The sequence below is a fragment of the Vidua macroura genome, chromosome 6 (assembly GCF_024509145.1).
Source record: "Vidua macroura isolate BioBank_ID:100142 chromosome 6, ASM2450914v1, whole genome shotgun sequence".
NCBI classification, from domain to species: Eukaryota; Metazoa; Chordata; class Aves; order Passeriformes; family Viduidae; genus Vidua; species Vidua macroura.
In genome coordinates this window covers 57,420,187-57,448,166 of record NC_071576.1, presented here as the reverse complement: position 1 = coordinate 57,448,166, position 27,980 = coordinate 57,420,187, and the positions used below count along the sequence as shown (strand labels likewise).

The window sequence follows — 27,980 nt, the reverse complement described above, 5'->3', positions numbered from 1 at the left end:
GAGTGAGGGCCCTGCCACGGCCCCTCCCGTGCCCGGCATTCCCGAGCCGGGCAGCGGAGCCTGCGGGACAGGCAGGGCCGCACCGGCATCGCGGCTGCGGCTGCACCTCCCTCCCTCCCTCCCTCCCTCCCTCCCTCCCCACAAGCTCCAGCACCTTCTCCTCTTCTCTTGCCTCCTGCACGCCCAGGCTGAGCACGGACGGCTTCAGCCAGGCCCTGCTGCAGGATCTGGACGCCCTCCGGGCTCTGCAGCCCGCCCTGAAGATCGGGAACCTCCTGGAGCACGACGTGCCGCAGGCAGGGGCCATGGCCCGGCTGCCCTGCCACCGCGGGGTGCTGCAGGGGGGCAGGAAGGCGCTCCCCTCCTTCAGGAGACCTCCCCTCCTTTAGGACAAGTCCTTCCAACAACCAGAGCCATTCCCAGCCCAGCCCTCAGTGCTGAGAGTGGGGCTGAGCCTGCCCCACCCGCGGGGCACAGGGAGGAGATCCTGCTGCATCTGCGGGCTGGGCTCCGCCTCCTGCCCTCTCCCTTTTCCCCTCGCTCTTGCTGGCAACAGTTCTGTGCATTTGCCACTGATAAATAAAGGCCCTGCAGACAATCCCAGCAATCCTCCTGTGCTCTTCCCCCTCAGCCCACCATTCTCAGGGATGTGTCTGTTGTTCCACTTCCTGCCCCCTTGTTCCCAAGGAATGTCTGATGGACCCAGGAGAGAAGGGCAAGCCCCAGAAATGAGGTCGCAGGCCTGGGAGTGAGTCTCTGACCAGTTTGGATTTTAATAGGAAAAAAGGGAAATTCACACTGAAATCAAAGAAAATCCCTACACAGGAGCTGCTTTCCTGCAGTGCTGGACAGCGAGGGCTGACTTCCATGGGCAGGGCCCCACCACACTGCCACACACGTGTCCCCAGGGCTGTGGCATGGCCAGGACATCCTCATGGCAGTGTCCCCAGGGCGCCGCAGCCCACATCATCATAGTCCATGTGCCCAGGGGGCTGATCCGTGGGGTCCCTGGTGGCTCCTGGGTGACTTGGAGGGGACGAGATCCCACCTTGGGGACAGCACAGAAAGGTGTCTGAGGGGGCAGGCAGCTCCGTGTCCCCCCTGACAGACCCCGCCTGGGATCTGACCACAGCACCCATGGATCTGCTGCTGGGGCCCTGCCCGCCCCCAGAGCCAAACCCTGCCATGGAGTGGCTCTGCAGAGGGGACAGGGCAGCTGTGAGCCCTCTTACCTGTGGGGAGGACACAGATCCACTTCTGCCGTGCCACTCCCTCAGAGATGTCCCCCGTGCTGGGAGCAGGGGGCTCCTGTGGCACATCCAGGGCATCGTCGTAGCCATCCGGGCTTCCTTGCTCGGGCTGGGCAGGGGGATCTGGGAAAAGCAGAGGGGGCCATGGCAGTGACCAGTGTCCCTGGCCGGGCTCTGGCTGTGCCATCTCCTCCAGCCTTTCCACTGGGCACCTGCTGGAGGCCCTGTGGTCCCACAGGGAAAGGCGATGTTTCGCTGCACTAACAAGGGGGCAATTGTCCCCTCTGCCCCCCACCCAGCCCGGGTGTGTCCCCTCTCCCCAGCTCTCCCTGCTGGCTTTGGGCCCTGTGGCCCTACCTGGCGCTGCCTCGGAGTCACTCCCCTCCACGCTGTCCCCGGTGTAATACGGCAGCTTCTTCACCCATCCCTCCGACAGGGAACCTGCAGGGGACAAACAGGGACTTGGGGCTGGCCTCAAGTGGCACCGCAGGTGACAGAACCTCACCCTACAGAGCGGGGCTGTTGTGGCACCGAGGGACACCCACAGCCCATGGCCAGGAGCCGCAGCAGGGCCACCAGGACCTCAAGCTGCCGTGGGGCTGTCAGGCAGAGCCTTCACTCTGGACACAGCTGGGGCACAAGGGCGGCGCCCACCTGGGGGAGTGGGCACCTCCTGGTACTCTGGCATGGCTTTGTAATCCAGCTCCTCGTAAATAGCATTGGAGGTGGCATCTGCAGCTTTGCCAGGGCCTGGAATGAGATGCAGCACTTACCTGGGGCCCTGGGCCCTGTGGGTGGCACCGGGATCACCCCTGGCCAACTTCTGAGCTGTTCCACAGGACAGGAGCCCCTGGACCCCCAAAGCGGATCTGTCCCCACCCACCCCCACCCACCGGCACCCACCTCGGCGTCGGGCACGGGCACGGCACAGCAGCAGGGCCAGGGCACCCAGAGACAGGCACAGCAGCGTCCCCAGCACCACGCACAGCACAGTGGGCACAGGCACAGTCCCCAGGGCCACTGCTGAGGGCGTTCTGCTGGGGACACCTGTGGGGACACAGGCAGGCAGTGAGGGGAGGGGGATCCCAGCCAGCCTGCTGTGGGGGATGCAGGCACGGGCAGAGCTACCTGTGCTGGTGGCACCCTCTGGATATGGGGCGCTGTGTCCATCAGAGGTGCCGTCACTGTCCTCCTCACACTCCACTTGTGCGTACCCGTCGGTGCCACAGCTCTGCAGGTGCCAGGGGGCCGAGGGGCAGCCCCAGAGCGAGCGGGCCCCGTCCTCACAGCCCACCCAGGCCAGCCACGCAAGGGGTAGCTGCTGGGAGGGGACAGGCGAGAGCGAGCCCTGGTCCCCACAGCCCAGCTGGCGGCAGACGGCAGCGGCGGTGCCGCTGCTGGTGCCACTGGCGCACACGCGGCCCCAGGTGCCGTTGTAGGACACCTCCAGGTAGCCCCGGCAGCGCCCGTGGCCTCCTGCCAGCTGCACGAGGAGCTGCTCTGCAAGGGATGCAGGGGGGTCACGGCACGGCCAGGAACCCCCCGGGGCCTCTGCTGGGCCCTGATCTGGGGGTGCCCGGCACTGACCTGAGCAGACGGCCCCTGCCCCGCCGCCGCGCCCGCACTGGCGCCGTTCCGTGCGCCCGCATTCCCAGAGAGACTCCTCGGACCCGGAGCAGTCGGGGATGTACGGCCACAGCGGCCCCGGGACGGCACCTGAGCGCGCCGAGCTCGGCGCATCCAGTGCCCTGCCACAGCCCAGCTGCCGGCAGACAACGGCGGCGTCCTGCAGGTCCCAGCCTTCCTGGCACACGGAGCTCCAGCTGCCACCGGAATAGACCTCCACGCGCCCGGCACAGCGCCCAGAGCTCCCCACCAGCCTCACCTGCCGGCTGCCTGTGGCCACGCAAGGCATGGGCTGGGGTGGCTGCCTGGGGCACCGCCACCTCCAGCCCCTCTCACAACACCCACCTGAGCACACAGTGTAGCTCCCATGAGGGATGTCAGCTGCTGTAGTCGTAACAAACTCCCTTTCATTCCCAAAATTATCATCGCTAATTGTCCCTGTGGTCACATTGGGGGTCGTATCCATGATGGTTGGAATCACCCGTTCTGTCATGGGCCTCTCCGTCGTGTTGACATCCGACAGGTAGATCTGACCATGGACAGCATCAGTCCTGTCCAGTCCTCCACAGCCCAGCTCCCAGCACACTTTGCTGAAATTCCGTACGGGCGAAACCTCTCCTGGTACACGGTGCCACGCCCCGGTGCTTACGGCCATCTCCAGAAACCCATCGCACCGGGTCTCACCTTCCACCAGCCGCAGGGACTCGGCACTGCCTATGAAATGGTCGGACTCAGCCCTTCATCCCAAAGTATCCCGACACCCTCTGCTCCCGGGTTTAGGGAGGGGCCCAGCAGCCCTTCAGGCTCCTCACAGAGCCGCCTCGCACACCTGAGCAGTTGACGGCGGCGGCGTTTCCCGGCGCACAGGGCGGCTTCCCCAGCACGGCCACGGGGCACTCGCCCGGGTGCCGCTCGCTCCCGCTGCAGCCGAAGGCGTCCGGCCGCAGCGGCCCCTCCCCGCTGCCGAAGGAGCCTCCCGGGGGCACGCTGAAGGCGCGGCCGCAGCCCAGCTGGCGGCACAGGACGTGCGCGTCGGCCAGGTCCCACTCGCTGGCGCAGACGGATCCCCACGTGCCCCGCACCGCCACCTCCACTCGCCCGGAGCATCCCGAGCTGCTGTTGCCCAGCCGGAAGCCCGTGTAGGCTGTGGCAGGAAGGGCGTTGAGGGGGGCCATGGCGCAGGCACCCCAACAGCCCCCGGTCTCCCCAGCACTTACACGAGCAGGTGACGCTGGCAGGGCCGGTGCAGCCCTGCCTGTGGGCCGGACGCCGGGCACAGGCACTGAGGAGGGGCTCGCTGCCATTGCACTGGAAGCCCCTGTCCAAGAATGATCCTGATCCTCTCCCAAATCCAGCATGGCCAGGGATGGCGAGCACGTCACCGCAGCCCAGCTCTCTGCACACCACCTGAGCCGCCTTCATGTCCACCTGATCCTCACAGACACCGACCCAGGCCCGGCCCTGACGCACCTCCAGACGCCCGGCACAGGCTCCATCACCTCCGACTAGCCGGGAGAACCCTGCAGGAGCAGTGTCAAGGGATGTGTAGGAAGTGCCCCGTCCCCCCCAAGCCCAGCTCCTACCTTGGCAGAAAACGGCAATGTCCAAGTCATGAATGCTGCTGTTATAGGGTCCCCAGCCACGGATTTTGCAGTCCAAGAGTGTAGCCTCGTTCCCACTGCAGTCCACCAGGGCCAGGCTGATGAGCCCAACACCTAAACCGAAGGTGTCAAGGGCGTAGTAGGCACCGGAAGCCGAGCCACAGCCCACATGCTGGCAAACCACCTCGGCGTCCTTCAGGTCCCAGGTGTCATCTGTCACCGAGCCCCACTGTCCCTGCAGCTTCATTTCCACCCTCCCGGCACAGGGACTGCTGCCGCCCGCCAGCCTCAGCTCCACGGCATCTGCACAGGGACACCGCCTCACCTCAGACCTGCCCACGGTGCACCAGCACAAGGTGGCTGGCCCAGCACAGCCAGCGTGTCCCCTCACCTGTGCAGGTCACTCCCACGTCCCGCTCGTGGCCGCAGAAGTGGCGTCCCCATCCGAAGTGCGGACACTCCTCCAGCGTATCCTCGGTCCCTCGGCAGAAGTAGGGCTGCAGCCAGATCCGCCCACTGCCCTGCCCGAAGGGGGCGTACGGGGACGCCCTGGCCACCCGGCCACAGCCCAGCTGCCGGCACACCACCACGGCCCAGAGAGCTTCCCTGTCGCCGTCGAAGACGCACACGGAGCCCCACTCACCGCCGTGCTTCACCTCCACGCGCCCGGCACAGCGCCCGCCGCCGCCGCCCACCAGACGCAGCTCCCCGGAGCCTGCGGCACGGAGGCTGCTGAGCCGGGCCCGCCACCGCCGCGGGCCCCGCTCCCGCCCGCCCGCCACTCACCCGCACACAGCCGCACGCACACCAGCAGCCCCAGCGCCGCCACCGGCCCCATGGCCACCGGCCCCATGGCCACCGGCCCCGACCCAGCGCAGCCGGGGCGGCTCTCGCACACCAGCGCCCGAGCCAATGCAGGCAGCAGCACCAGGGCAGCCTTTATCAGGCCCCTCATCTCCCGGCTGCGGGGCCGCGGCCTCCAATAACCTGCTCCGTGCCCAAATATGAGCCTCGCCTGCGCTTCTGGCGTCACACACCTCGCCACAGTGGGCTGCCACCCGGATGTCTCCGGGGGGAGACAGCCCCCCCACAGCACCTGCCCTGCGGGGGCCCTTCTATCCCCCTTCCATCCCCCGGGCCTCCAACGCTGCTGCTGGAGCCCGACAAGAGCCATCGTGATGGCGGTGACAGCCTGCAGCCCACATCCTTGCAAGAGCTACCTCGGGACCACATCTAGCTCGGGCACCTGCAAAGCTCAAAGCCCCCATCCTCGGGGCGCTCCCCTCCCGGCGGCTCGGAGCCCCCGCGGGGGGTGCCAGCAGCCCCCGGCTCCGCGCGGGGCTGCCAGGTGCCAGCTCCCCGGTCCCTCGCGGCGGCGCTGGCACATGGCGCTGCCGCCGCAGCTGCGGCCCCGCGCTCGCCTCGCCGCCAGCGCAGGAAGGAGGCGGTTACCCCCCGGCGGCTCCCGGCGTCGCCGGCGACCGCACGCGCCTCCCGACACCTGCGCCGCCGCCGATAACGCTGCAGCTCCGCCGCCCCTGCGCCACCGTGAAGCCACAATCGCGGAGTGGCACAGAGCCCTCTTGATTTTTTGGGGCCCCACCTGTGTAAGCTGGGATCAAACGAAAAAGAAGGGGTACAAGAGGGGGGAGCAGAAGCCCTCTTGTCTTCTCCGCTGAGTGTGAGGGTGACGATGGGCCTGACCCACCTCCAGCAGTGCTGAGCAGGGACAGTGCCGGCAGAACAGTATGCCCCCTATGGGGTCAGTCCTGCAGCAGCGCAGTCACCTCCATGAGCCACCAGGCTTTCTGTGGTACTGGGCACCTGCCACTTGCCAGTGTCCTGGATGGCTAGTGGGCTGGGCTGAACCCTGGTAAGCTCTGAGGTGTCTCCACCAACGGTGTCGCACGGCCTTGCCGCGGCTGCCTGTCCTTCCTGACCGCACTGGGACCCGACAAGGGCTGGCGGGAGGTGACGACCCGGCTACGCACTCTCCGCGGCGGGTGGGAGCCCTCACAGTGGGTCTCGGCGACATTATCCTCCTCCCATTCCACACCGCGGCCTTTCCATGTAGGTGGCAAAGCGTCACAGGAGGTTTTCATTCCGGAATGCCTCCCGTGTCTCCTGGAATGGCGCCCGAGGAGCGTGGGGGGGAGACGGGAAACCGGGGGAACGACGTGGGAACCGGGCGCGGGTGCCGCCGCTGGCCACGCCCCCTTCCCACGACCACGCCCCATTCCCGGAGCCCCCGCCCCGCAGCGCCACCTCCGGGCCGGCAGGGGGAGCCCCGCGCAGCCGCGACTATCCGGAAAGAACCGAGCGGCAGCGGAGGCGGCCGAGGCAGGGCTGGCGGCGCGGGCGGAGCGGGCGCGATGGCGCAGCAAGTCGAGCAGCTGCGGGCGGACGGCGTGGACAAGGAGGTGCTGCGGGAGGGCACCGGTCCGCTGCCAGACTTCCGCGACGGCACCAAGGTCAGGTCTGCGGGGGGATGGGCGGGGTGGGGGGATGTGGGAAGCGGAACGCGGCGGGGGAGGCGCGCATGCGCGCCCTTCCCCCCCCCCCGCCTGCGTCGCCATGGTGACACCGCGGGCTCCTCCTGCTCCTTCAGGCCACTTTCCACTACCGAACGCTGCGGTGCGGCGATGAGGAGACGCCGGTGGACGACAGCAGGGCGCGGGGAAAGCCCATGGAGCTCATCGCCGGGAAAAAGTTCAAGCTGCCGGTCTGGGAAGCGGCGCTGCGAACCATGCGGCCCGGCGAGCGCGCGCGCTTCCGCTGCGACGCCAAGGTGGGCGGGACCGGGACCTCGAGGGGGCGTGGTTTGTGACTCGGGGGCGTGGTCTGCGCGGGTGGGCGGTGACTTTATGGCGTGGGCGGGGGTTGCGGGCGCCCCGGTGCGCTCCAGCCGTGAGCTGGAGCATCCTTATACTTTTCCCCCTGCCCTCCTCAATTCCGGCTCCTTTCCCTCCCGCAGCACGTGGTGCTTTACCCGCTAGTGTCCAAGAGCCTGCGGAACATCGCAGCAGGGAAGGACCCGCTGGAGGGGCAGCGGCACTGCTGCAGCATTGCCCAGATGCACGAGCACTACTCCCTGGGGTACCCTGACCTCGATGAGCTCCAGAAGAACCCCCAGCCCCTCATCTTTGACATCGAGGTGCTGAAGGTGAGGTGCCGGCATGGGGAGCTCAGGGTGGAAGTGTCCAGAAAACACACAGATGTGGCATGTGGGATGTGGTTTAGTAGTTGCCCTGGCAGTGCAGGACTCAATGATTCTAGAGGTCTTCTCCAACCTAAACAATTCCATGATCCTGTTCTCTGATTCCATGATGGGGTGCTGGCAGGTGGAGCCACCTGGCTCCTACCAGCAGGACCCATGGGCCATGACAGATGAGGAGAAGCTCCAGGCTGTGCCCCAGATCCACAAGGAAGGCAACGAGCTGTACCGGCAGGGCAAGGTGCCTGAGGCGGCTGCCAAATACTACGATGCCATCGCCTGTCTCAAGAACCTGCAAATGAAGGTGGGTTTCCCCACATACACACAGGCATCCTCGGGAATGCAGGGCTTGAGAGCTGCCCCTCACTCCCCCTGCTCTGTCTGCCACAGGAGCAGCCAGGCTCTCCAGACTGGATCGAGCTCGACCAGAAGATCACACCCCTGCTCTTAAACTACTGCCAGTGCAAGCTGCAGTGTGAGGAGTACTACGAGGTGCTGGACCACTGCTCCTCCATCCTCAACAAGTACGAGGGTAAGGAGCCACGAGCCAACCCAGGTGGCTGTGGCGGGCACCAGGACACCCCCATGCTCTGCTGACCCTGGCTCTCTCCCCACAGACAATGTCAAGGCCTACTTCAAGCGGGGCAAGGCCCATGCGGCCGTGTGGAATGTGGCCGAGGCGCAGGCTGACTTCGCCAAAGTCCTGGCGCTCGACCCCTCGCTGCGCCCTGTGGTGTCCAAGGAGCTGCGGAGCCTGGAAGCACGGCTGCGGGAGAAGGATGCCGAAGACAAGATCCGCTTCAAGGGCATCTTCTCCCAGTAGAGTCTGTGGCTGCAAGGGAGAGCCCAGTGCTCTCAGGACAGGTTCTTTTAGATATTCCACATGTGGAATGGTCATGGATGTTTATTAATGTTTAATACAGATTTTACTTATTTGAAGTCAGTGGAAATGGCCCCGGAGCTCACCACGGCCTGGGGACACAGCTGGGGCTCATCGTCACGCCAGGCATGTGTGGGTGACAAAAGCCTGCTGCTTCCTGCCAACTTTTATCACTTATTTGATGTTTTTATACTTTATGGTGGCCGTGGAGGGGCGGCACTGAGCCTCGGCCCCACCTCCAACCCGTTCATGCCTGTTCTCCATGCCACCGCATTGTCACTTCTCCAGGCTGCTGCTATCATCCCAAACCAGTGTCTTCTCTTGTCATGTCAGTGTCGGGAATATTTTATATAGAGTAACAGCTTGTTCCTGCTATCTCTATAAATCTCTGGTCATGCTATGCCAAGATAAACTCAAGTAAAACCAGTCACACCCCCTGGTCACACAAAAATTTGCTGCTAGACGTAAAACAAGGGGAAACCAAGTTGGAGAGGGGGAGGGTGTCAGCATCCACACAGCCCACACACCCCAGGCTCTTTTCCCTGTCCTAAATTGCTTATGATGCAAATGCTGTGCCCCACAGCCACCTCTCTGTGGGACACAGTGTCCCTGGAGGCTCCCCAGGGCTTTCCCAGTGGGTGGGAACCCTGCAGCCACAGGCACAGAGCAGACTCGTGGGTGCTGGCACCTTGTCATAACATCTCTTTATTCAACACCAAAACGAAAGGGGGGGAACAGAGGAACCACTCTGGAACCCCAACCCAGCCCTGCGCCATGACACCAGACGGAAATAAATAGGTGGAGAGGTGCCACTTGCTCTGGGGCACAGCCACAGCCCCCAGTTCTGCACAGGGATAATGACCCTGGGGTGCAGACCCCACTGGGCACTGCCCAATGGCCCCAAAGGACCAGAGGAGACAGGGCTGGTGGCAGCAGGGAGGACCCAGGGTGGTCAGCCCTGAGGGGATCACTCTGGTCCTCTGGGGGACTCTGAGTCTTCTCCCAGCACCCCCTGGTCTCAGGGGACCCAGCACCCTCATCTCCTTGCGATGGCCTCATGGCCCAGCACCAGCTCTGTCCCCAGGTGCTCCTTGCTGGGAAATCAGGGATGTGGCAGAGGGGGGACATGGCCATGCCACCCTCACTCCTCACCCTCCAGCTTGAGGCTGATGCTACGGGGCTTGGTCCGGGAAAAGCCAGGGGGTGCTGAGGGGGGCCCCCCATCCCGCTCTGCCTGGCTGGAGCCCCGGGAGCGCAGGAGCTGGCTCTGCTTCCGCAGGAAGTCAACAGGCGTCGGGCAGCCATAGGTGCCTTTGCCCAGCACAGGTCGTGGGGGGCCCTTGGGGGAGTGAGCCAGGGCTGCGGCTTCCAACTGGGCCAGGTGGGCAACATAACCCTCAGAGAGGAACTGCAGGACACAGAGACAGCCTGAGCCAGTGGCCACGGCCGGCTGGTGGGGTCAGCCATCATCCCCTGCATCCCCAGACTGTCCCCAGCCCCGCCACCAGCATACCTGGCATTGGTTGTGGAACTTCTTGACGGCCCGTCCCACAATGTAGATGTGTGCTGGCGCGAGTCCCAGTGAGCTGTAGACGGAGACATCCTTGGTGGAGCCGTAGCCAGCGACTATGGAGATCTCTGCCTGCCCAGGGACAAGAGCATTAGGGCAAGGAACAACCCTTCCCACAAGGACAGCTACCCCCAAGGGCTGGGACACCCTCATGTTAAGAGGGATGGCTGGGAGCTACCCTGAGAAGCTTCCAGCTCTGCCATGGCAATACAGTCCAGCTCCCAGCATCTCCACCGGGATGCAGAGGGTGCACAGGATTCAGCACAGCCCACACCACCCCATCACCAGCCCTGTGTCCCAGCAGCATCCCCATGCCCACCTCGCTGCGCAGGCTCTGCAGGAAGGCGGCTTTCTGGCGCAGCGGGTCGTGGGTGAGCCCATCGCAGAAGGAGACGGCGCCGTGGGGGAAGTTGTGCTGGGACAGCCAGGCCACCACACGGTGCTTCTGCATGTCGGGGCGCCCCGTCACGTAGATGATCATGTACCCCGAGTCCTGCCAGTGCCTAGGAGGGGACATGGGTGGCTGCCAGGAGCCTGTGTGGAGACAGTCCTGCTATGGCAAGCTGGGATCTCCCAATATAGCATGTGTGGGTACTACCTCCAAAACCTCCCTGCTCCCAGGGATTTTATCAAGGAGAAGGCAGAGCAGTGGGGACCACATCCAAACGTGGAGAGGATTATTTTCCACAATAGGGCACCAGCACAGAGATGATGTGCTGGAGGCAAGGGAGTGGTGGAATACCCTCCCCCTTGTCCTTGCTCTGACACCCCCCAACTGAGTTGTTACACCATGAAAGATGGGGAGACTGACTCCCTGGCTGAAGGGCACCCACCTTACAACGTCCACAGCCCCCGCCCGCACTTTGGGGTCACTGCCCATGATGGAGACGCTGGCAGTGAAGGAGCCGTCGATGCTGAACACAACGGACTCGGTACCACGGGCCACCACGGTCAGGTACGCATCGGCATAGCTGTGGTCCCCTCTGCAATGGCAGAGGTGGTGGCTCAGCACCGCTCTGCTGCCAGAGCAGCAGGTGTAGCTCTGCCAAAAGGGCTGGAGGAGAAACTGAGGCAACACCTCACCTGACCACCATGCGCACAGGGTAGATCCCGATGGCCAGAGCCTTGTCTGGAGGGATGGTGAAGGTCACGCGCCCGCTGCCACTCGTCACTTCGGTGCCGTAGTACAGCCACTTCCCTGACAGTGGCTGTGTCATGATGTAGATGTCCACCTGAGAGAGGGGAATGGGCTGGTCACAGGCTGGACCCCTACATCCTGCTGTGTCCCCATGCAAGTCCTTACAACCTTCTCCTGCCATCCCACACAGAGTCCTGTTAACCACATCCTTCCCCTACTGTGAGTTACACCAGCCCCATGCCTGGTCCTGGACACCCCACCCTGTTTGAGGGGTCCTGGTGGCCCCCTGAGCCCAGCAATACCTTCTCCCCAGTCAGTGTCACCACATCCAGGGGTCCGTACATGAAGCGCCCGCTGAGGACCTGTGCTTTGCCCTCACACACAATGACATCGCAGGCACGGTGGTTGGCCGTCACGTTCTGCAGGCACATGGGTGTTCAGCAGCTCCTGAGGGAGCTCCTGAGGTGCCACTGGGACACCACTGGGCTGTGGGATTGTCCCAGAACCCACACAGCCCAGGATGCCCCAGGTGGCCTCCCACTGGCCACATACCCGGATCTTCACTTGGGTGCGCTTGCGCTGCCACTTCTCCCGAGGGATGGCAGGGCTGTAGATGGAGCTCTCCTCGCTCTCCGCAGGCTGTGGCCCCTCTTTCTCCATCACCTGCCAACAGCACGGGACCAGCTTAGCCTTGGCCAGCCCCAGCTTGCCACCCACCCCACCGTGCCCACCATACCTGGCGCAGAATGAAGGCCACTACATCAGAGGATTCCCAGTAGCTGGCATGGAAGAGGTGGGGCAGGGTGATGGTGGGGAAAGCAGTCAGGGCATCGGGGCAGTACAGAGAGTAGTCAATGCGCTTCGAGCCCCACCAGCGCTCCAGGACTACAGGGAGAGCTGGAATGAAGCCTTTTCCAGACCTCATCCCCTGTTGTGCAGCCTGAGGTGCCCACATGGGATGGGGTGGGTGGGGATGACACTTACTCTTGACAACCTCACTGGTGCTGGCAGGAGTGGGGGGCTCTGTCGGCTCGTTGCCCTTCCAGAAGCCCCCAAAGCTGCCAGTGGGGGTAGGGGGAGCAGCCACATCCACTTTGGGCAGGAAGAGGGCAGAGTGTGTCTGCAGGGCCTCCGCTGAAGAGAGAGCTGGGTGAGCACATCCAGAGGCCCCAGGGACACCCACCGCACCAGTAGAGCCTCAGAGCAGTGGGAAGGGCTTGCACATCCCTCTACCCGCACCCAGCCAGGATGTGGGTGCTCTGGGTAGCCTGACGTGGCCCCAGGGTGCCTGGTACCAGCCTGGTGGGAACCTGCTCACCCAACAGGGACGAGGTGCCATCACCCAAGGGGTACTTCTGGTATCGGGGCACGCTGAGCGGGGGCACAGCATGGAAGGCCTTGGCCAGGAGGGGCTCCAGGCGGGAGGCGCAGGGATCGGCAGCATGGAAGAGGTTGTAGATCTGCTCACAGGCCGGACGCAGCTGGGCCACTGCAGCACAGAGCGGGGTCAGGGGTGCCCACAAGGGCTGGGGGGCACCAGGAGCAAAACACACAGGAGGGGTAAAGCAGGACACAGCAAGAGAAAAGGCTGGAGAGGGAAATTTGGGGCAGCAGGGATAGGCTGAGGCTGGCATAGAGCAGGAACACTCAGCCACCCACCAACACCCACACAACCAGGGCTGGGCATGCAAGGGGCGCCAACCCAAGCAGGGCTCTCTGGGGTGGTCCTGGGGAGCTCAGGCTTGTCAGATGAGCATGACTCAGGGACTTGAGCCCTGCAGGGAGGCTCAGGGGCTGGCACCGTGGCAGGCAGGGATCCTCACCATCCAGAGTAGGCATGACGGTCTTGCGCAGCGCGAGCACCAGCCCCAGTGGGGAACCGAAGAGGAAGAAGCCGGATACCTTAAATTCGAGGCGGGTGCTGGCACCCTCTGCCCCATCCAGCGCCACGGCAGTGCTCCGGGGTGCCTCCGCCTCCAGTGGGGCCTCACTGCTCTGCAGGCTGGGACAGCAGAGACAGTGGGCATGGGGAGGGATGTCAACGTTCCACTACCACTATTCTGAAGGCAAAGCTGTGCCTGGTGTGGTCCTGCTATACCAGAGGAGCTCCAGCAAGATCCCCCCCGGGGCAGGTAGCCTCCATGAAATGCTCCTTCCCAGCCTGGAGCAGATGGGAATTTCACCCTTTCCATAAAACACAATATAGCCAACCATCCCCCCTTGTGCTCACCTGCACATGGAGCTGTGCTGCTGGCTGTCCCCCTGTGTCCCTGGGGGCTCAGGGCTGGCCTGGCCCAATACTGGTGCTCCCTCTGTCCCATCAGACAGTGGGTCCAGGCCGCCACACTGCTCTGGGGAGATGGGCTCTGTGCTCTGCAGGGAGAGGCAGCAAACACCCAGATCCCATATAGCCCCCAGTGCACCCCCAAACCCTCCCCGTGTGGTGTTGGAATGCAAGGCACTCACCAGGCTGCCACGGCGGCTGCTGCTCCGGCTGCCCCCTGAGCCTGCCCGGCTCTGGCACAGGGCATCGAATCCCAGGATGCCACCCACACAGTCCCCCAGCAGCACCACCTGTGGAGACCACAGATCCACAGGGAGAGTGAAACCCCTAAACCCTCCATGCAGGGTCACAGCTGGACCCCACAGCCAAGCTTCCCCCCAGATTCCACCTCACCTGGCCGCAGAAGCCAGTGCCCTCTCCAGAGTGCAGGAAGGCTGCGTAGGCCTGGTTGGCACGGGTGATGACAGTGCCCACGGCCTGCTGGTAGATGCCAGAGGAGGTGGCCAGCAGTGGGAGCGCTGCCAGCGGGATGTGGTCCTGGCTGCTGGACAGGCTGTCCCTGTCATGGCTGTAGGGGCTGAGCCTGAGGGGGACATGGTGAGGGATGAACGTGATTGTTCTGATATCCCATCCCATTGCATGGTACTGGTTCACCCCGGGATGCCACACCAGGAGTAATCCCTATCCCATTCCCTCCCACCACAAGACACTTGCTCACCCGGGATGCTGTATCCAGAGTTACCCCATCCCATCCAATTCCATGCCATTCCATGCTACCTTGATGTCCCCATCCCTCTGCACAATGCCTGGTCAACCCAGGATGCTGCATGAGGAGTTATTGCCATCCTATCCCATCCCGCCTCACTGTCCTCATCCCACACAAAAACACCAGCGTGCCCTGGGATACCACACCAGGAATTATAAGTATCCCATCCCATCTCACCACATAACGCTTGCTCCAAGATGCTGCACCAGGAGTTAACCCCCACCCCCTCCCCAGTCCTTAACGTCCCACCAGATCTGAAGTCCCCTTTCCAAGAATACCAGCTCCCTGGTCCCCTGCTTTCCCAGTGGGAATCCATACTTGGAGACAAGGGCGTAGGCTGCAGCACAGATGGGTGGGCAGGGCACCAGGCGCAGGGCTACATGTCCCAGTGCCTCGGGAAAGTGGACTCGGGTGACAGCATCAAAGGTGGCCGCCAGTGTCTGCACATCCGCCTGCTTGGAGCCTGGCTCGCCCGCTCCCTGATCCAGGATGTTCCCACTGTGGAGGATGAGGAAGAGCGCGTGGATCCGGCACATCTGCTCCGTGCTCTCTGCTGTGCCACCCTGCAGGAAGGAGAGCAGTCAAGTCGGGGGGCACGGCAGGAGGGCACGGCCCGAGGGAGGGGACACACACCTCAGGGAAGCTGGATGTTCCCAATCCTTCACCATCCCCCTTGGCGGTGCTGGCTCCGTCCCCTGCGAGCACACAGCCCTGGTGAGGCAGCTGAGGTCTCCAGGTGGGAATCGGGCCCCTACCAGGACATCCACCCCAGGATTTGGGGCCAGAGCACCCCCAGCGCTCACCCAGTGCCTCGTCCAGCTCTGCTGGCCGCTCAAGCGTGTCCAAGAAGTCATTGGAGCTCCACTTGGTCATCTCCTTGGCAAAGACCTCATCGCTGTCAGACAGATCCTCTGCAGAGGCAGGAGGGAAGCGTGGGTGGGAGGACACCCCTGTGCCTGCACACCCATCCTCAGGTGCCCCTGCCCCCACCCAGCCTGTTCCAAGATGGTGCCAGTACCGTGAGCATCGAAAAATTCCTCTTCTGAGCTGTTCTCCGAGTCCCGGGCAATGTTCTGCATCCGCCACTCTGACAGACTCTGAGGAGACACGCCCCCTACCACCCATGGGGGGTCAGCACTCACAACCCCCTGCAGAGAGACCCCCTCTCCTGCCCCACAGCTCCCCCTTGGTCCTGGACCCAGATGCCCAGGGAGATCTGGGGCCATCCCTGTGTCACCCAGAGTCCCTCCTTGGGAGACCTGTGACCATCCCGGGATCATCCAGGGCCCCTTCAAGAAACCTGGGACCAGACCTCGAACACCCAGAGCCCCAGCCAAGGAGACCCAAGCCAGGCAAAAGGGTCCCCTGACACATCTCCTATGGAGAACCGCAGCATCCAGGGCAATACCACACCGGACCTGGTCTCACCTCCATGCTGGGAAGAGTAGGAAGACCGGGAAGAGGTGGACCATTGCTTGGCAAAGGTATCATCCGAGGGGCTATCGGTCCCCGCCTGCAGCTCAGCCTCCTCCTGACCGCCAGGACCATCTGGCTCCGGCTGCCCCCCGGGGCTGACCCCAGCCGCAGGTGGCTCCTCGCCCTCGGCACACTTGGCCATCTTCTGTGCCAGCATTCGCGCCGTCTCCTCCTCCAGCTGCCGGATATCCTCCATCGTCAGGTCCGTCCACTCATCCTGCCAGCACCAGGCTTGGCGGTGGGCGCGCAGCATCACCTTCCTCAAACCTGGGGGGAGAAAGGGGGAAGCGAGTCCAGTGTGATCTCACTGCTGCCCAAATGACTCTCCAGCAGCCCACAGGTCTGAACTCACCCACGTCATGGATAAACTGCTCGATCTTGGACTGCATCCCCCAGTATCGGAACTCCACCTTGCAGAGCTTGTAGGCGCACATGAGGGGCCCGCTGGTTGCTGCTGCCTCCAGCCAGTCATCCCCCAGCGGCCCCCGGCCTGTCTTGGATGAGTGGTAGAGTTTGGGATCCTCCTCGGGCTTGTATTCCCCAGGGGAGATGGGATCACGCACAATGTCAATGGTGTCTGTGGGGGGGAACAGCGTTTGTCACGGGGGCACATATAGGAAAACAAGGAAAAATGGACAAAAATAAGGTCAAATTATTCCCACGAGCCATGCACCCAACACAGCTGGCAGCAAATACTCTCTGTCCTAAAATTCTATAATCTTGGAGTTCTGGAATCGTAGAATCCTGGAATGGTTTCGGTTGGAAGGGACCTTATGGATCATCTCATTCCACCCCCTGCCATGGGCAGGGACACATTCCTCTATCCCAGGTGGCTCCAAGCCCCGGGTCTTGGACACTTCCAGGGATGGAGCATCCGCAGTTTCTCTGGGCAGCCTGTGTCAGGGCCTCACCACCCTCACAGGGAAGAATTTCCTAATAGAACATATAAAATCCCATGGCTGGAACATCACAGATACCCTTGGTGCAGCCAAAGACATCTTCATCCCCATGTGGGATCCCAATCCGGCACCCCAGGGAACAGCACAGGGAGGGAGGGTCTGGGAGCATGGGGAGAGCCGGGACTGACACACATACATGCATTAGCTGGCAGATCTGACAGCTGCAGAGTGATCCCAGCCACCCTGAAAAGCCTGAGAGTCCCCAAAAACAGGGGACAGCAAAACCACCATGTGACACAGGAGCCTCCAGAGAGCCAGGGGCAGGGGAGGGCAATGAGCTCCATCCCCAAACAAAGGTGACCTTTCCCAAAATGAGGGTGAGCTCCCCCCAGATGAGGATGACCTCCCAAGACCAGAGAAGGGCTCCTGAACAACACCCAGGAAAACACAATCCAACAGCCATCTGGGCTCAATCCAGCACAAAATCTGCTAGAATTTGGTTTTTCCAGCCCTGTCTCCAGGTCATGGTCTGGAGGATCCCTGGGCACCCCACTGGCTCCCAGTACCATCCTGCAGCACTGTCCCCATTTCCAGGCTATGTCAAACCCTTTTATTTGCACCCCTTGATGTCCCCAAGGTGCTGTCAGCCTCTCTTCCTCCAGCTCAGGCTGAAAAAAGGGGGAAAAGAAAACTAGAGATGCCCTGAATCCACAAAATTGATGCAATGCACAGCATGATGCCAAGCATCTTGGATAACAGCAGCAAAGAGCTGGGATAGGACCTGCTGTCCCCAAGCAGCTCCTGGCAGTGTCGTTCTCATCACAATCCAACTCCCTTTGCTTTTGCCACTGGGAGAAAGCTGCCAAGGAAGCTGTTATCCCTGCGGCTCACCCAGACCATGTTTTTCCATTGCCCTTTGAAATGTGAGAGGGGTTTAAATCTGTCAGTGCTACAAGACACCAGGGCAAAGAAAATCCCAGTGGGATCCACACTGGGGCTGGTCCCACTTCAACCCTTCTCCCTGTGGAAGGCAGCAGCCACTGGAGATGCTGAGTGCCCTGTGGAATGCCCATCGGACAGACACGAGAGTGGAAAACCAGGCAGTGGGCACGGAGCCATGCCCTGATGCCATCTGCTTGGCCCTGGTGGCTTCCCAGGGGCAGTAGGGGCAGAATTCCTGCCCCCAGGTCCCAGCCATCGGTATCCCGGCCGGACATCCCCAGTGCTGCAAGAGCCAGGGAGAGAAATAGGTCAGATGAATCATTTCCTCCGAGTGCCTATTTTGGGCCTCCATTTTAAGAGGCAGGGCGTCACACTCCACACTGTGGCGCCTGAACTGACCATGTCCACGCCACTGAGAATGGGAACTCGATGGAGAGGGAAGAATCCCACCCCGAGCTCCCCGTTCTGCCCACCATTCCCAGTGGAAAGGAGCCAGACAGCGATCTGGAGCAAAGCCCTGGGGAGAGGGGAAGCAGGCCAGGGAGTAGGAAAATGGGGACATGCTTCTCCAGGCTCTCCCTGCTCCAGCTGATCCAAAATACCCCACAGGACCCAGGTGTGGGGTCTCATGTACGCCAGGAGAGACTGAGAAGGCAAATCCATGCCAGAATAAGGCTGGGACACAGAAGGAGAGGGGAGCAGGCTGGCACTAGAAAGGAGAAGCTGCAAACAGAAATAGAGGCAAGGGAAGAGGCAGAGGACAAAACTCTCCCTGAAAATATCTTTAATGTGGAACTTAATTCAGCAGTGCTGAGAGGGAGCAGGCAGGGAGCTCAGGATCCAGGGAGCTCTTCCCTTCCAGCATCCCTGAAACATGAGGACTGGCAAGTAGAGTGAAGTTGAGCCCCTAAGACCCCGTCACAGCCACACACCCATCCCAGAAGCACTATGTGGGAATCCCAGCAGCCACAGTGCCCTGCCCAGCTCCCCAAGCCAGCCATACCCACCCAAAATCCTCTGCCTCTTCTCCGCTGCACTCAGGTTGAAGATGTTGGTCTGCTGCCCCGCATCCGGGCGGTAGTACGTTTCGATCTCAATGGAAAACTTCTCCACGAAAGGACACGTGTACCTGGAGGGGCACGGGAGTGAGCTCAGGGGCACGGCCAGTCCTGCAGCCCACCCTGCCGCCTCCCAGCTCCCACCTGGTGCGTGTGTAGGGATAAGCATTCCAGGACTCCTCCTCCACCTGGAGCGCGGCTTTGGGGAGCAGCGCCCGGAACCAGCTGGGGATGTGGGAGCCAACGTGGTAGATCTTGTGGGTGTACTGGCCGCTGCCCCCGGGGCCATCGCTGTAGGGTCGGTTGGCCAGGATCTCCACGCCACTGCCCTCGCCACTCGACTCCTCCCGGCTCTTCTTCTGCACAGAGACAATGGCTCAGTGCAGCCCATCCAAGCCCCGAGACTCCCACAGGTGCCTAGAGTCCCTGTACGCTCCTGTCTCCATGTGCCTGCATCCACCGGCCCCACACCTGCTCACAGGACCCCCTGCTTGGCTCGGTGGTCCCAAACCCACCCAAAGCCTCAGTGACATCCCTGCAACCTACCAATCCCTTGGGATCAGCCTCAGCCCCACCCCGTGCCCCTCCAGGCTCCATGCTCAGCCTTACACCTCCCCAGTTCCCCACACTCAGCCCCACAGCCCCCTTACACCCTCCAGGACCCCATGCTCAGCCTCATAGTCCCCTGTGCACCCCCAGGCTCAGCCCCTGCACCCTTCATTCCTCCCCACTACACCCGTCAGGCTACAATCTCCAGCCTCTCTCAGCCCCCCACACTCCCTCAGTCACAGATCCCTGCACCCCTCCAGCTCCTCATGCCCAGCCCCACAGCGCTGTGCACCCCCTCAGTCTCGGCCCTTGGACCCCACACCCCACAGCCCTCAGGCTCAGCCCCACAAACCACAGAGCCGTGCAGCCCCCGGGCTCATCCCCCAGACCCCTGCAACCCCAGCCCCTCGCTCAGCACCGCAGCTCCCCCAAGCCCTCATGCTCAGCCCCACATTCCCACCTGGATCATGTACAGCTGGGCCACCTGGTACTCCTCCAGGCTCATGGGCAGCAGGATGTGGTACTCCTTGATCAGCATGGCGGCGGCGGGGCACAGCGGGGCACAGCGGGAGCAGCTCCTGAGGGGGTTTCCGTTACACCGGACCGGGCCGGCTTCGGGACAGCTCGGGCCGGTTCGGCACCCCTTCAGAACCGCTCGGGGCACACTCAGCTCAGCCCGGTACGGGTTCGGCCCGTCTCAGACCCGCTCCGTCCCTGGGTTCGGCTGAGTCCGGTATCGCTCGGCTCCGGGTTCGGCTGAGTCCGATACCGCTCGGCTCTGCTCGGTCCCGGGTTCGACCCGGCTCGGCACCACGCTCGGCTGAGTCCGGTACCGCCCGGCACCGCTCGACCCCAGGTTCGGCCCGGCTCGGAAAAGCTCGGCTCCGGGTTCGGCGGAGTCTGGTACCGCTCGGCTCCCGGTTCGGTTCAGTCTGGTACCGCTCGGCCACCCTCGTCCCCGCGTTCGGCCCGGCTCGGTCCCACGTTCGGCTCAGTCCGGTACCGCTCGGCCCCTCTGGGCCCCGGGTTCGGCCCGGCTCGGCCGCACTCGGCTCGGCTCCGTTGCCATGGCAACGCGGCCCCCTCCACTCCCCCCCGCCCGCCCGGTCCCCGCCGCCCCCGGGCCCACCAAACCTGCGCCGCTCCGCACCGGCCCCTCGGATCGTGACATCACAGCCCGTTCCCACGGCGACAGCCGTGACGTAGGGAGGTGAGGGGGGGGCCGTGACGTCAGAGAGCGGAAGGCAGCGAGCGCCACTCACGGGCGCTCCGCGTGTACCGGCACCGCCGCCCCGGAAAAACCCGGTGTTTTATTTTAAAAGCCACTCTTTAAAGTGATCAGCCAGTGGCTTTATCACTCCTGCACCTCTCAGCTCCGGGACACCCACCCAGCGCGGCTCCAAACCCTCCCCGGACTCCCCCACCTCTACCCCACGTCCCACCATCGCCATCGTGACCCACCCCCGCGGCGACACACCGAGGCCAAGTCCCAACATTGTCCTTTATTTATAAAAACACGCATTTATAAAGAGCGGAGAGCGCGGGGAGGGGGGGCTCGGGCAGCACGGCGGCCCCCCCGCCCCCGCCGCCACCACCGGGAGGTCCCGGGGGGTCCCGGGTGGCAGCTGCCGTTACGTGCGGGCGTTTCGCTCTGTCTCTGCCAGGCACTCCCTGACCAGCGCCCGGGCGTGGATGATCCCTGCGGGGAGAAGAACAGGGACACCTCGAATCACCCTCCAGTCGCTCCCCGCGGGGCTGAGGAGCCTCGGGGGCGCAGCCCCGCGGCCGCCCGGTTCCCCACCCTGCCCCTACCCCGCTTCAGCCGCTCCATGGCGCTCTTGCTGCCGGCGTAGGTGGGCCGGATCTCCTTCCCCATCTCCTCGATGACCGAGAGCAGGTCGGTGTAGGTGCTCTGCGAGCCCTGCGCCCCGGGGGGCTTCATGGCCTGCGGGAACAGGGGGACAAGCAGGGACGGAGGGGCTGGGGGCCGCCCCCGCCGCCGCGCCCGGCCCCACGGGCCCCGGCCCCGCGCCTCACCTGCACGTAGCCCATGGACGGCGGCCCGAAGTCATTGAAGAGCGGCCGGAAAGGGGCGGCGGCGCCAGGGACGGAACCGGAGGGCGACGGGACACTCGTGGCTGCGAGAAACTGAGGGTCACGGCCGCACTCCCTCCTCCTCGGTACCTCCCTCATCCGGTACCATCCCTTCCCGGGATACCCCCCCCCATCCCTCCGGTCCCTCTCCGCTCCCGGTGCCCCCGTCCCCCGCGGTTCCCGCGGCGTTCTCTCACCGGCGGACGGTGCCCCGGGCCCCGGCGGGGCGGGGCTGGCGCTGGCGGCTCCGGGGGTAGCGGGGGCGGGAGCGATAGGCTTGTAGGACATCCCCGACGGCCGCCCGCCGCTCCCGGATCCCTGGAGCCCCGCGGCGGGGGTCGGCGTGCGGCCCCCGCGCTCGCCCCGCCGGTTGTATCGCCGGTGCCCGCCTCTCTTCAGCTCAGCTCGGCCCCGCTCGGCCCGGCGGGAAGCCGGGAACCGGAGCGGAGCGCGGCGGCCCCGGTTCCCGGTAGCGCTGCGCGGCCCCGGCCTGACCCGGGTCTCTCCCCCCTCAGCCGCCGCCGGCGCTCGCGGTGATGACGCAGGCGCGTCACGAGCGCGACGTCATCACGCCGCCGCGCGCCCGCCGGCCGGTCACCGTGGAGACACGCGGCGTCGGCCCCGCCCCCCTCGGTGCCTCTCCGAGCACGTGACTGCTGCATAGGCCACGCCCCCTCGCTCGGCGGGGGCCCCCTCGGGGTCACGTGACCGACCGGTGCCACCGCCACGGGGCGGGGGGGGGCACCGGGAGCGGCACCGCCGCGCTCCCCCCGCCGCCAAGGGACCCCGAGTCACCGCACAGCCCCGAGCCGGCGCCGGTCAGGGCGTCCCCACTCTCTACGGGGGTGGACTCCGCCCCGGGCTTTGGGGAACCAGCCCCACCCGCCGGCCGTGCCTTCCCCGGAGCCCTGTGCCCGCGGTCCCGGCTCACTGCGGGGTTCCCGTGACACACAGTGGGAGTCCAGGGTTTTGGGGGATACCAGTGGATGGCACGATCACGAATAAACTCTTTGGAAACAACATAAAACAAGAACCAAAAGTCTGTAGAGAGAGTTTTATCGTTTCAAAAGGGCAAAATTGGCCCCAAAACTGCAGCCAGGGCAGGGAGGGTACCTACAGCAGCCCTGCCTGCAGCTGGCTGAGGCCCTTCCACCCAGTAATGCTTTATTTGTCTCCTGGAGGATCTCCTGGCCGGGCTGCCAGGAGTCTCCCCTGTGCTGGGGGCTGCCAGAACATCCACGAGGGTCTGTGCCAGCCCCGAAAGGGGAGGGACGCCTCACCCTAGGCGGGCCTGGGGTGGGTCTGAGCTCAAACCATGGTGACGGGGCGGGTTATGCTGCGCAGTCCGCATTAAAGCTGGTGTGGGGGGAGCCCGAGGGGCTCAGTGCGGCACACAGAGTGAGAATGGAGGCTGGAGGGATGAGCAGCAGGGATGGGGAACAGCTGAAGGACAGGGGACCACAATGGCGTGACTTTTAGGGTGAGATCCGGGTGGGAAGGGGGATGATGCAGGGAGAGAGCAGAGATGAGGGCGAGAGTAGTCAAAGCTCGGCTGAACCTGTGCAGAAAAGGGTCCCGACGTCGGCCCCGGTGCCTCCCACCACGGTCAGACCTCAGCATCGGAGCAGCTCCGGCACCCAGCCTCACCCCCAGGCATGGGCGCCGCTGTGCCAGCACTGCCCCAGCCCCTGGAGCTGGGGGTCCCTCTGTGGCCCCCTGGTCTTTGTAAGGCACGGGGGCTTGGGTCCCGCGTTGGCACACACCGCCCTCAGCGCGACATCATCCGCACAAACTCTGCCGGGGGAAACACGCACCTGGAACATCCCAGATGTCCCTGGGGGTGCTCCTGGCCCCTCCCCTGCTCCTACCTTCGAAGTCCACCAGGCCATCGCCATTGAGATCCACGTCCTTGAGGATCTCATCCACCTCCCGGTAGTTGAGCTGCTGCCCCAGGAGCTTGCGCATGGCCTCCCGCAGCTCCGCCATGCTGATCTGTCCGTCCCCATTGGTGTCAAACTGCGGACAAGGTCCCGTTGCCGCCGGCCACCCCTGGCACGCTGACAGCCTACCTGTCTGTCCCCACCGCCCCCGTACCTCACGGAAGGCGTCACGCAGCTCCTTGATCCCAATCATATCCGCCGTCTCCGCCAGCATCTTGGGGCCCATCAGCTCCACGAAATCATCAAAATCCACCTTGCCCCCGGCTGCGGCAGGAGAGGGGCGTCAGCGGGGCGTGGGGCAGGGATTGACGGGCACCCGCTGCCCCACCACGTACTGATCTGCTGGGACAGCTCGATGAGCTCCATCTCTGTGGGCATGTAGCCCATGGTCCGCATGCACTCGCCCAGGTCCTTGTAGCTGATGTAGCCATCGTGGTCCTTGTCGAACTCCCGGAACGCCTGCTTCAGCTCTGAGAACACCACAGTGTCACCGCCGGCACCGCCACCCACCCGAGCGGGAGCCCCCTCCCCAGCGCCTCACCTTCGATCTCCTCGGGCCGCAGCTCCCGGTCCTGGGGAAGAGAAAACGGGAAGAGAGGAAGGAGGGGTCCTATTCCCAGGGATCCCACAGGGATTCTGCCCTAAACCCCCCTGGAGCACAGGCAGCACACGGGAGGGGACGGTCGCGTACCCGTTGGGTGATGGCGATGCTCTGCCGCAGGAAGATGCAGGCCGGCCCCACCAGCCCCTGCAGCACCGAGTATCCCTGCATCGGGGGCGTCTGCGCCGCGTCCAGCACGTCCTCAGAGTCCCCTGTGCCGGAGCCTGGAGCGCCCGAGCGTGGCTTCCCATCCTGCGGGTGGAGCAGGCGTCAGCGGCGGGGGGGGGGGGCCAAGCAGGGACCCCCTCCTCCTCCTCCTCCTCCTGCCCCAAGGGGTGTCACAGCCCTGCCGTACCTTGGGGAGCCGCCGCTCAGGGGTCTTGGTGCAGTTGCCCATGGCTGGGGGCTGCCCCCACGCCGCAGGACATGCCTGGCCCCGGGGGGGCTGGCTGGCGCAGACCGTGGGGCTGCCACCGGGGATTTGAGGTTTTTATGGAATATCTGGGGATATGCAGGGCAGGCGCGGGGGGGTGGGTGCCGCGCCCGCGTGCATAATCCTCCGGATTATTCCCGCTCGGCCGCCCTGCTCCAGATGTGGGCAGCCGCCCAGCTGTTCCCCAGTCCCGCAGCCTCCCTGCGAGGACACGCAGGATCCCCGGCACGCACCGTGCCCCGGCCCCGTCCCCGCCGCCGGTTACCTGCCCAAAAGCGGGGGGCGGCCGAGGCCCCGGCTCCTCGGTAGCCCGCTGAAGCTCCATGGGGGCCGCACCACTACGGCTTAATCTCCCCTGGCTCCCCGCAGTGCCGGCGGTGCCGGGACCCCTGAGCCGAGGGGCCGGGCGGGAGCCGCGGGCACCCCTCCGGCCGGGGCCGTGCCGTCGGGGGGCACCCGGGTAGGTGGGGGGCGCGGGGCTGCCGGTGCCGCGCCGCTGCGGCCCGCGGAAGAGGAAGAACATTCCGCCCGCTCCTGCTCCTTCTCCCCACGACCGGGGGGCCAAGCAGGAGGAAACCAGATCGCCCCGAACCTGCGCTCGACCCTCGCGGGGACGAGGCCACCGCTGTCCCCGGGACCCGCCGCGTAGCGCAGGAGATCGGGTGGAGCGCAGCGACCCCCCGGGGCGCCGGAGCGGGGGGGAGCGGGGCGCCCCGGGGGGCTCCGGGGGAGGCGGACGGGGGGCTCCGGTTTCAGCGCCGAAACCCGACCCGGGCCCGGGCGCGGGGCACGTGCCGGCGCGCCGCCAGCGAGGCCACGCCCCCTCGGGGCCCACGAGCCCGCCTTGTGAACGCGCCCCCCGCTCCGGCCCCGCCCCCTACACGCGGTCCCGCCCACAAACAGGCCCTGGTCCGGCCTCTCTCGTGACGTCACTGTCGCGCCGCCGGCGCTCCCCTGACGTCACCGCGGGGGCGGCTGAAGGTGACGGTGGTCGGTCCCGGTGCCGGTGCCCCCCGCCATGGCCGGCAGACAGCTGCTGGCGCTGCGGCGCCTGCCCGCCGCCTCCTTCTCGGTGAGCGGGGACGGGGCGGGGAGCGCCGGGACCATGCGGTACCGGTCCCGGCGTTCCCGGTGCTGAATCCGTGTGTCCCCGCAGACGGCGCCCAAGAAAACGCAGTTCGGGTCGCTGCGGGATGAGGACCGGATCTTCACCAACCTCTACGGGCGGCACGACTGGCGGTGAGTAGCGGGAGCAGCGTGGGGAGTGCCGGCGCCCCGTGCTCAGTGCCCGGTGCCACAGCGCCCGGTGCCACCGTGCCCGGTGCCCGCAGGCTGCAGGGCGCGCTGCGCCGCGGCGACTGGTACAAGACGAAGGAGATCCTGCTCAAGGGCGTGGACTGGATCCTCGGAGAGATCAAGACCTCGGGGCTGCGGGGCCGCGGCGGTGCCGGGTTCCCCACCGGGCTCAAGTGGAGCTTCATGAACAAACCCCCGGACGGGAGGTGAGACCGGGACCGCCCACAGCCCCGGCACCGCGGCCCCGCCCTGCGGGGAGCCCCCCCTGACGTGAGCTGCCCGCAGACCCAAGTACCTGGTGGTGAATGCGGACGAGGGCGAGCCGGGCACCTGCAAGGACCGGGAGATCATGCGGCACGACCCGCACAAGCTGCTGGAGGGCTGCCTGGTGGCGGGGCGGGCCATGGGCGCCCGCGCCGCCTACATCTACATCCGCGGGGAGTTCTACAACGAGGCCTCCAACCTGCAGGTGGGGGGAGCCCCCCACAGCCACCCCACACCCCCCCGCGCGGCTCGGGGCGCTCCCGGGCTCACGCCCTGCCCCGCTGCAGGTGGCCATCCGTGAGGCCTACGAGGCCGGGCTGCTGGGCGGCGACGCCTGCGGGTCGGGGTACGCCTTTGACGTGTTCGTGGTGCGCGGCGCCGGCGCCTACATCTGCGGGGAGGAGACGGCGCTCATCGAGTCCATCGAGGGCAAGCAGGGGAAGCCCCGCCTCAAGCCCCCCTTCCCTGCTGACGTGGGTACGGCCCCTGTCCTGAGTTGCCAGCTGGCACCCCAAAACCATTGTCCCCAGGACACCGTCCTGCTGCAGGGACAACACGACAGCCAACACCCTGTCCATTAAGAGCTCCCACTGACTCATAGAATGGTATGGGTTGGAAGGGAGCTGCAAAGACTCTCATTCCACCCAGCTTCCATGGGCTGCATATCACAATCCCAGGTTGCTCCAAGCCCTGTTGAACCTGGCCTTGGACACTTCCAGGGATGCGGCAGCCACAGCGGCTTCGGGCCGCTTGTGCCAGGGCATCACCACCCTCACAGGGAGGAATTTTTTCCTAATGTTTCCCCAGGTGTGTTCGGCTGCCCCACCACGGTGGCCAACGTGGAGACGGTGTCGGTGGCCCCCACGATCTGCCGGCGGGGCGGTGCCTGGTTCGCCAGCTTCGGCCGGGAGCGGAATTCCGGCACCAAGCTCTTCAACATCTCGGGGCACGTCAACACGCCCTGCACAGTGGAGGAGGAGATGTCGGTGCCGCTGAAGGAGCTCATCGAGAAACACGCCGGTGAGTGTCGCAGCCGAGCCGCACCGGAGTGGGGCTGGAGCTGCCTGACTCTGTCCTGACCCTCCTCTTTGCAGGAGGTGTCCGCGGGGGCTGGGACAACCTGCTGGCCGTCATCCCAGGCGGCTCCTCCACGCCGCTGCTGCCCAAGTCTGTGTGTGAGACGGTGCTGATGGACTTCGATTCCCTGGTGCAGGCGCAGAGCGGGCTGGGTACGGCCGCCGTCATCGTCATGGATAAATCGGTAAGGGATGGGCCCCCCCCGACTCCCCCAGCCGCGGTGGGACCCCCACCTTCCTCACCCTCCCTCTCTTCCCAGACCGACATCGTCAAAGCCATCGCGCGCCTCATCGAGTTCTACAAGCACGAGAGCTGTGGGCAGTGCACCCCGTGCCGGGAAGGTGAGCGGGGGGCCGTGGGTGAGGGGCTGCGTGGCGGGGCGCTGCAGGGACCCATCCCCATCCCAATTCCTGCAGGCGTGGACTGGATGAACAAGGTGATGGCGCGGTTCGTGCGGGGCGACGCGCAGGCCGCCGAGATCGACGCGCTCTGGGAGATCAGCAAGCAGATCGAGGGACACACCATCTGCGCCCTGGGCGACGGCGCGGCCTGGCCCGTGCAGGTGAGGGGCCCGGAGGGCTTGGGGGGCCAGCGGCCTTCCCCCACCCCATTAACCAACTCCCCCGCTCCATGCAGGGCCTCATCCGCCACTTCCGCCCCGAGCTGGAGGAGAGGATGCGGCGCTACAGCGAGGCCAAAGCCCGAGCGGCGTCGGCATAAGGATTCACCACCACACCTCCTTTCTCCTGCTTGGAAGGGGTTCCGGGGGTGCTGGCAGCACCAAGGGGGTTCTCAATAAATGCTGCTGTGCTCCCAGGCTCTGCTGTGGACATTAAATGGGTGTCAGAAGGGACTGACGGGGCAGAGGGCCTCTGGGTCCTGCTGCCCCTGGAGCAGGAGTTCCCCAGGGATGGTGGGGTCACACAGCTGGGGCCTGGATACCCCAGAGTGGAGATCATGGATTTCCATGAAGCTGGGGGTGCAGCAGAGGCAATGGCTGTAGGGTACTAACAGACACAGTC

At 64.9% G+C, this 27,980-nt stretch overlaps 6 protein-coding genes across 13 annotated transcripts; 2 read left to right on the top strand and 4 right to left on the bottom strand.

Annotated features, from left to right (window-relative positions):
• Window positions 1–748: 748 nt before the first annotated feature.
• Window positions 749–4,953, bottom strand: LOC128809341 (antigen WC1.1-like). Its single transcript, XM_053981230.1, has 11 exons — window positions 4,460–4,953; window positions 4,094–4,396; window positions 3,706–4,020; window positions 3,222–3,590; window positions 2,838–3,146; window positions 2,379–2,750; window positions 2,154–2,297; window positions 1,905–2,000; window positions 1,608–1,691; window positions 1,233–1,373; window positions 749–1,048 (listed from the first exon to the last, which is right to left on the bottom strand). Exons 1-11 carry the CDS (start codon window positions 4,722–4,724, stop codon window positions 933–935), a joined length of 2,514 nt encoding a protein of 837 aa, XP_053837205.1. The 5' UTR covers window positions 4,725–4,953; the 3' UTR covers window positions 749–932.
• Window positions 4,954–6,406: 1,453 nt separating this feature from the next.
• On the top strand, window positions 6,407–9,003 carry AIP (aryl hydrocarbon receptor interacting protein). Of its 2 annotated transcripts, none has more exons than XM_053981232.1 (6): window positions 6,407–6,948; window positions 7,086–7,265; window positions 7,452–7,640; window positions 7,819–7,995; window positions 8,082–8,215; window positions 8,309–8,381. In XM_053981232.1, exons 1-6 carry the CDS (start codon window positions 6,586–6,588, stop codon window positions 8,379–8,381), a joined length of 1,116 nt encoding a protein of 371 aa, XP_053837207.1. In that variant the 5' UTR covers window positions 6,407–6,585. The 2 variants fall into 2 exon arrangements, with proteins under 2 accessions (XP_053837207.1, XP_053837206.1); XM_053981231.1 differs by having other exon boundaries at window positions 6,420–6,948; window positions 8,082–8,223; window positions 8,309–9,003.
• Window positions 9,004–9,258: 255 nt separating this feature from the next.
• Window positions 9,259–20,649, bottom strand: PITPNM1 (phosphatidylinositol transfer protein membrane associated 1). 5 transcript variants are annotated; one of them, XM_053981225.1, is made up of 24 exons: window positions 20,388–20,649; window positions 19,714–19,831; window positions 18,849–19,063; window positions 18,654–18,775; window positions 16,158–16,382; window positions 15,758–16,072; window positions 15,348–15,443; window positions 15,133–15,240; window positions 14,963–15,024; window positions 14,648–14,892; window positions 13,957–14,146; window positions 13,746–13,853; window positions 13,510–13,652; window positions 13,103–13,281; window positions 12,598–12,768; window positions 12,264–12,413; window positions 12,016–12,176; window positions 11,832–11,942; window positions 11,582–11,698; window positions 11,225–11,373; window positions 10,975–11,124; window positions 10,461–10,644; window positions 10,085–10,213; window positions 9,259–9,979 (listed from the first exon to the last, which is right to left on the bottom strand). In XM_053981225.1, exons 2-24 carry the CDS (start codon window positions 19,789–19,791, stop codon window positions 9,713–9,715), a joined length of 3,675 nt encoding a protein of 1,224 aa, XP_053837200.1. In that variant the 5' UTR covers window positions 19,792–19,831; window positions 20,388–20,649; the 3' UTR covers window positions 9,259–9,712. The 5 variants fall into 5 exon arrangements, with proteins under 5 accessions (XP_053837200.1, XP_053837202.1, XP_053837199.1 ...); XM_053981227.1 differs by having other exon boundaries at window positions 12,016–12,164; window positions 20,388–20,530; XM_053981224.1 differs by lacking the exon at window positions 20,388–20,649 and having other exon boundaries at window positions 19,714–20,350.
• A 91-nt stretch (window positions 20,650–20,740) lies between these two features.
• Window positions 20,741–21,914, bottom strand: CDK2AP2 (cyclin dependent kinase 2 associated protein 2). The gene is made up of 4 exons (XM_053981239.1): window positions 21,545–21,914; window positions 21,291–21,391; window positions 21,066–21,198; window positions 20,741–20,952 (listed from the first exon to the last, which is right to left on the bottom strand). Exons 1-4 carry the CDS (start codon window positions 21,633–21,635, stop codon window positions 20,885–20,887), a joined length of 393 nt encoding a protein of 130 aa, XP_053837214.1. The 5' UTR covers window positions 21,636–21,914; the 3' UTR covers window positions 20,741–20,884.
• A 360-nt stretch (window positions 21,915–22,274) lies between these two features.
• CABP2 (calcium binding protein 2) lies at window positions 22,275–25,135 on the bottom strand. 2 transcript variants are annotated; one of them, XM_053981234.1, is made up of 8 exons: window positions 24,587–24,668; window positions 24,244–24,355; window positions 23,979–24,140; window positions 23,829–23,859; window positions 23,623–23,757; window positions 23,442–23,551; window positions 23,216–23,363; window positions 22,275–23,141 (listed from the first exon to the last, which is right to left on the bottom strand). In XM_053981234.1, exons 2-8 carry the CDS (start codon window positions 24,283–24,285, stop codon window positions 23,116–23,118), a joined length of 654 nt encoding a protein of 217 aa, XP_053837209.1. In that variant the 5' UTR covers window positions 24,286–24,355; window positions 24,587–24,668; the 3' UTR covers window positions 22,275–23,115. The 2 variants fall into 2 exon arrangements, with proteins under 2 accessions (XP_053837209.1, XP_053837208.1); XM_053981233.1 differs by lacking the exon at window positions 24,244–24,355 and having other exon boundaries at window positions 24,587–25,135.
• A 121-nt stretch (window positions 25,136–25,256) lies between these two features.
• On the top strand, window positions 25,257–27,775 carry NDUFV1 (NADH:ubiquinone oxidoreductase core subunit V1). 2 transcript variants are annotated; one of them, XM_053981530.1, is made up of 10 exons: window positions 25,259–25,393; window positions 25,478–25,560; window positions 25,653–25,823; window positions 25,903–26,086; window positions 26,169–26,358; window positions 26,689–26,901; window positions 26,976–27,142; window positions 27,218–27,299; window positions 27,375–27,520; window positions 27,595–27,775. In XM_053981530.1, the coding sequence occupies exons 1-10, from the start codon at window positions 25,340–25,342 to the stop codon at window positions 27,676–27,678; spliced, it is 1,374 nt and encodes a 457-aa protein (XP_053837505.1). In that variant the 5' UTR covers window positions 25,259–25,339; the 3' UTR covers window positions 27,679–27,775. The 2 variants fall into 2 exon arrangements, with proteins under 2 accessions (XP_053837504.1, XP_053837505.1); XM_053981529.1 differs by having other exon boundaries at window positions 25,257–25,393; window positions 27,218–27,520.
• Window positions 27,776–27,980: the final 205 nt, after the last annotated feature.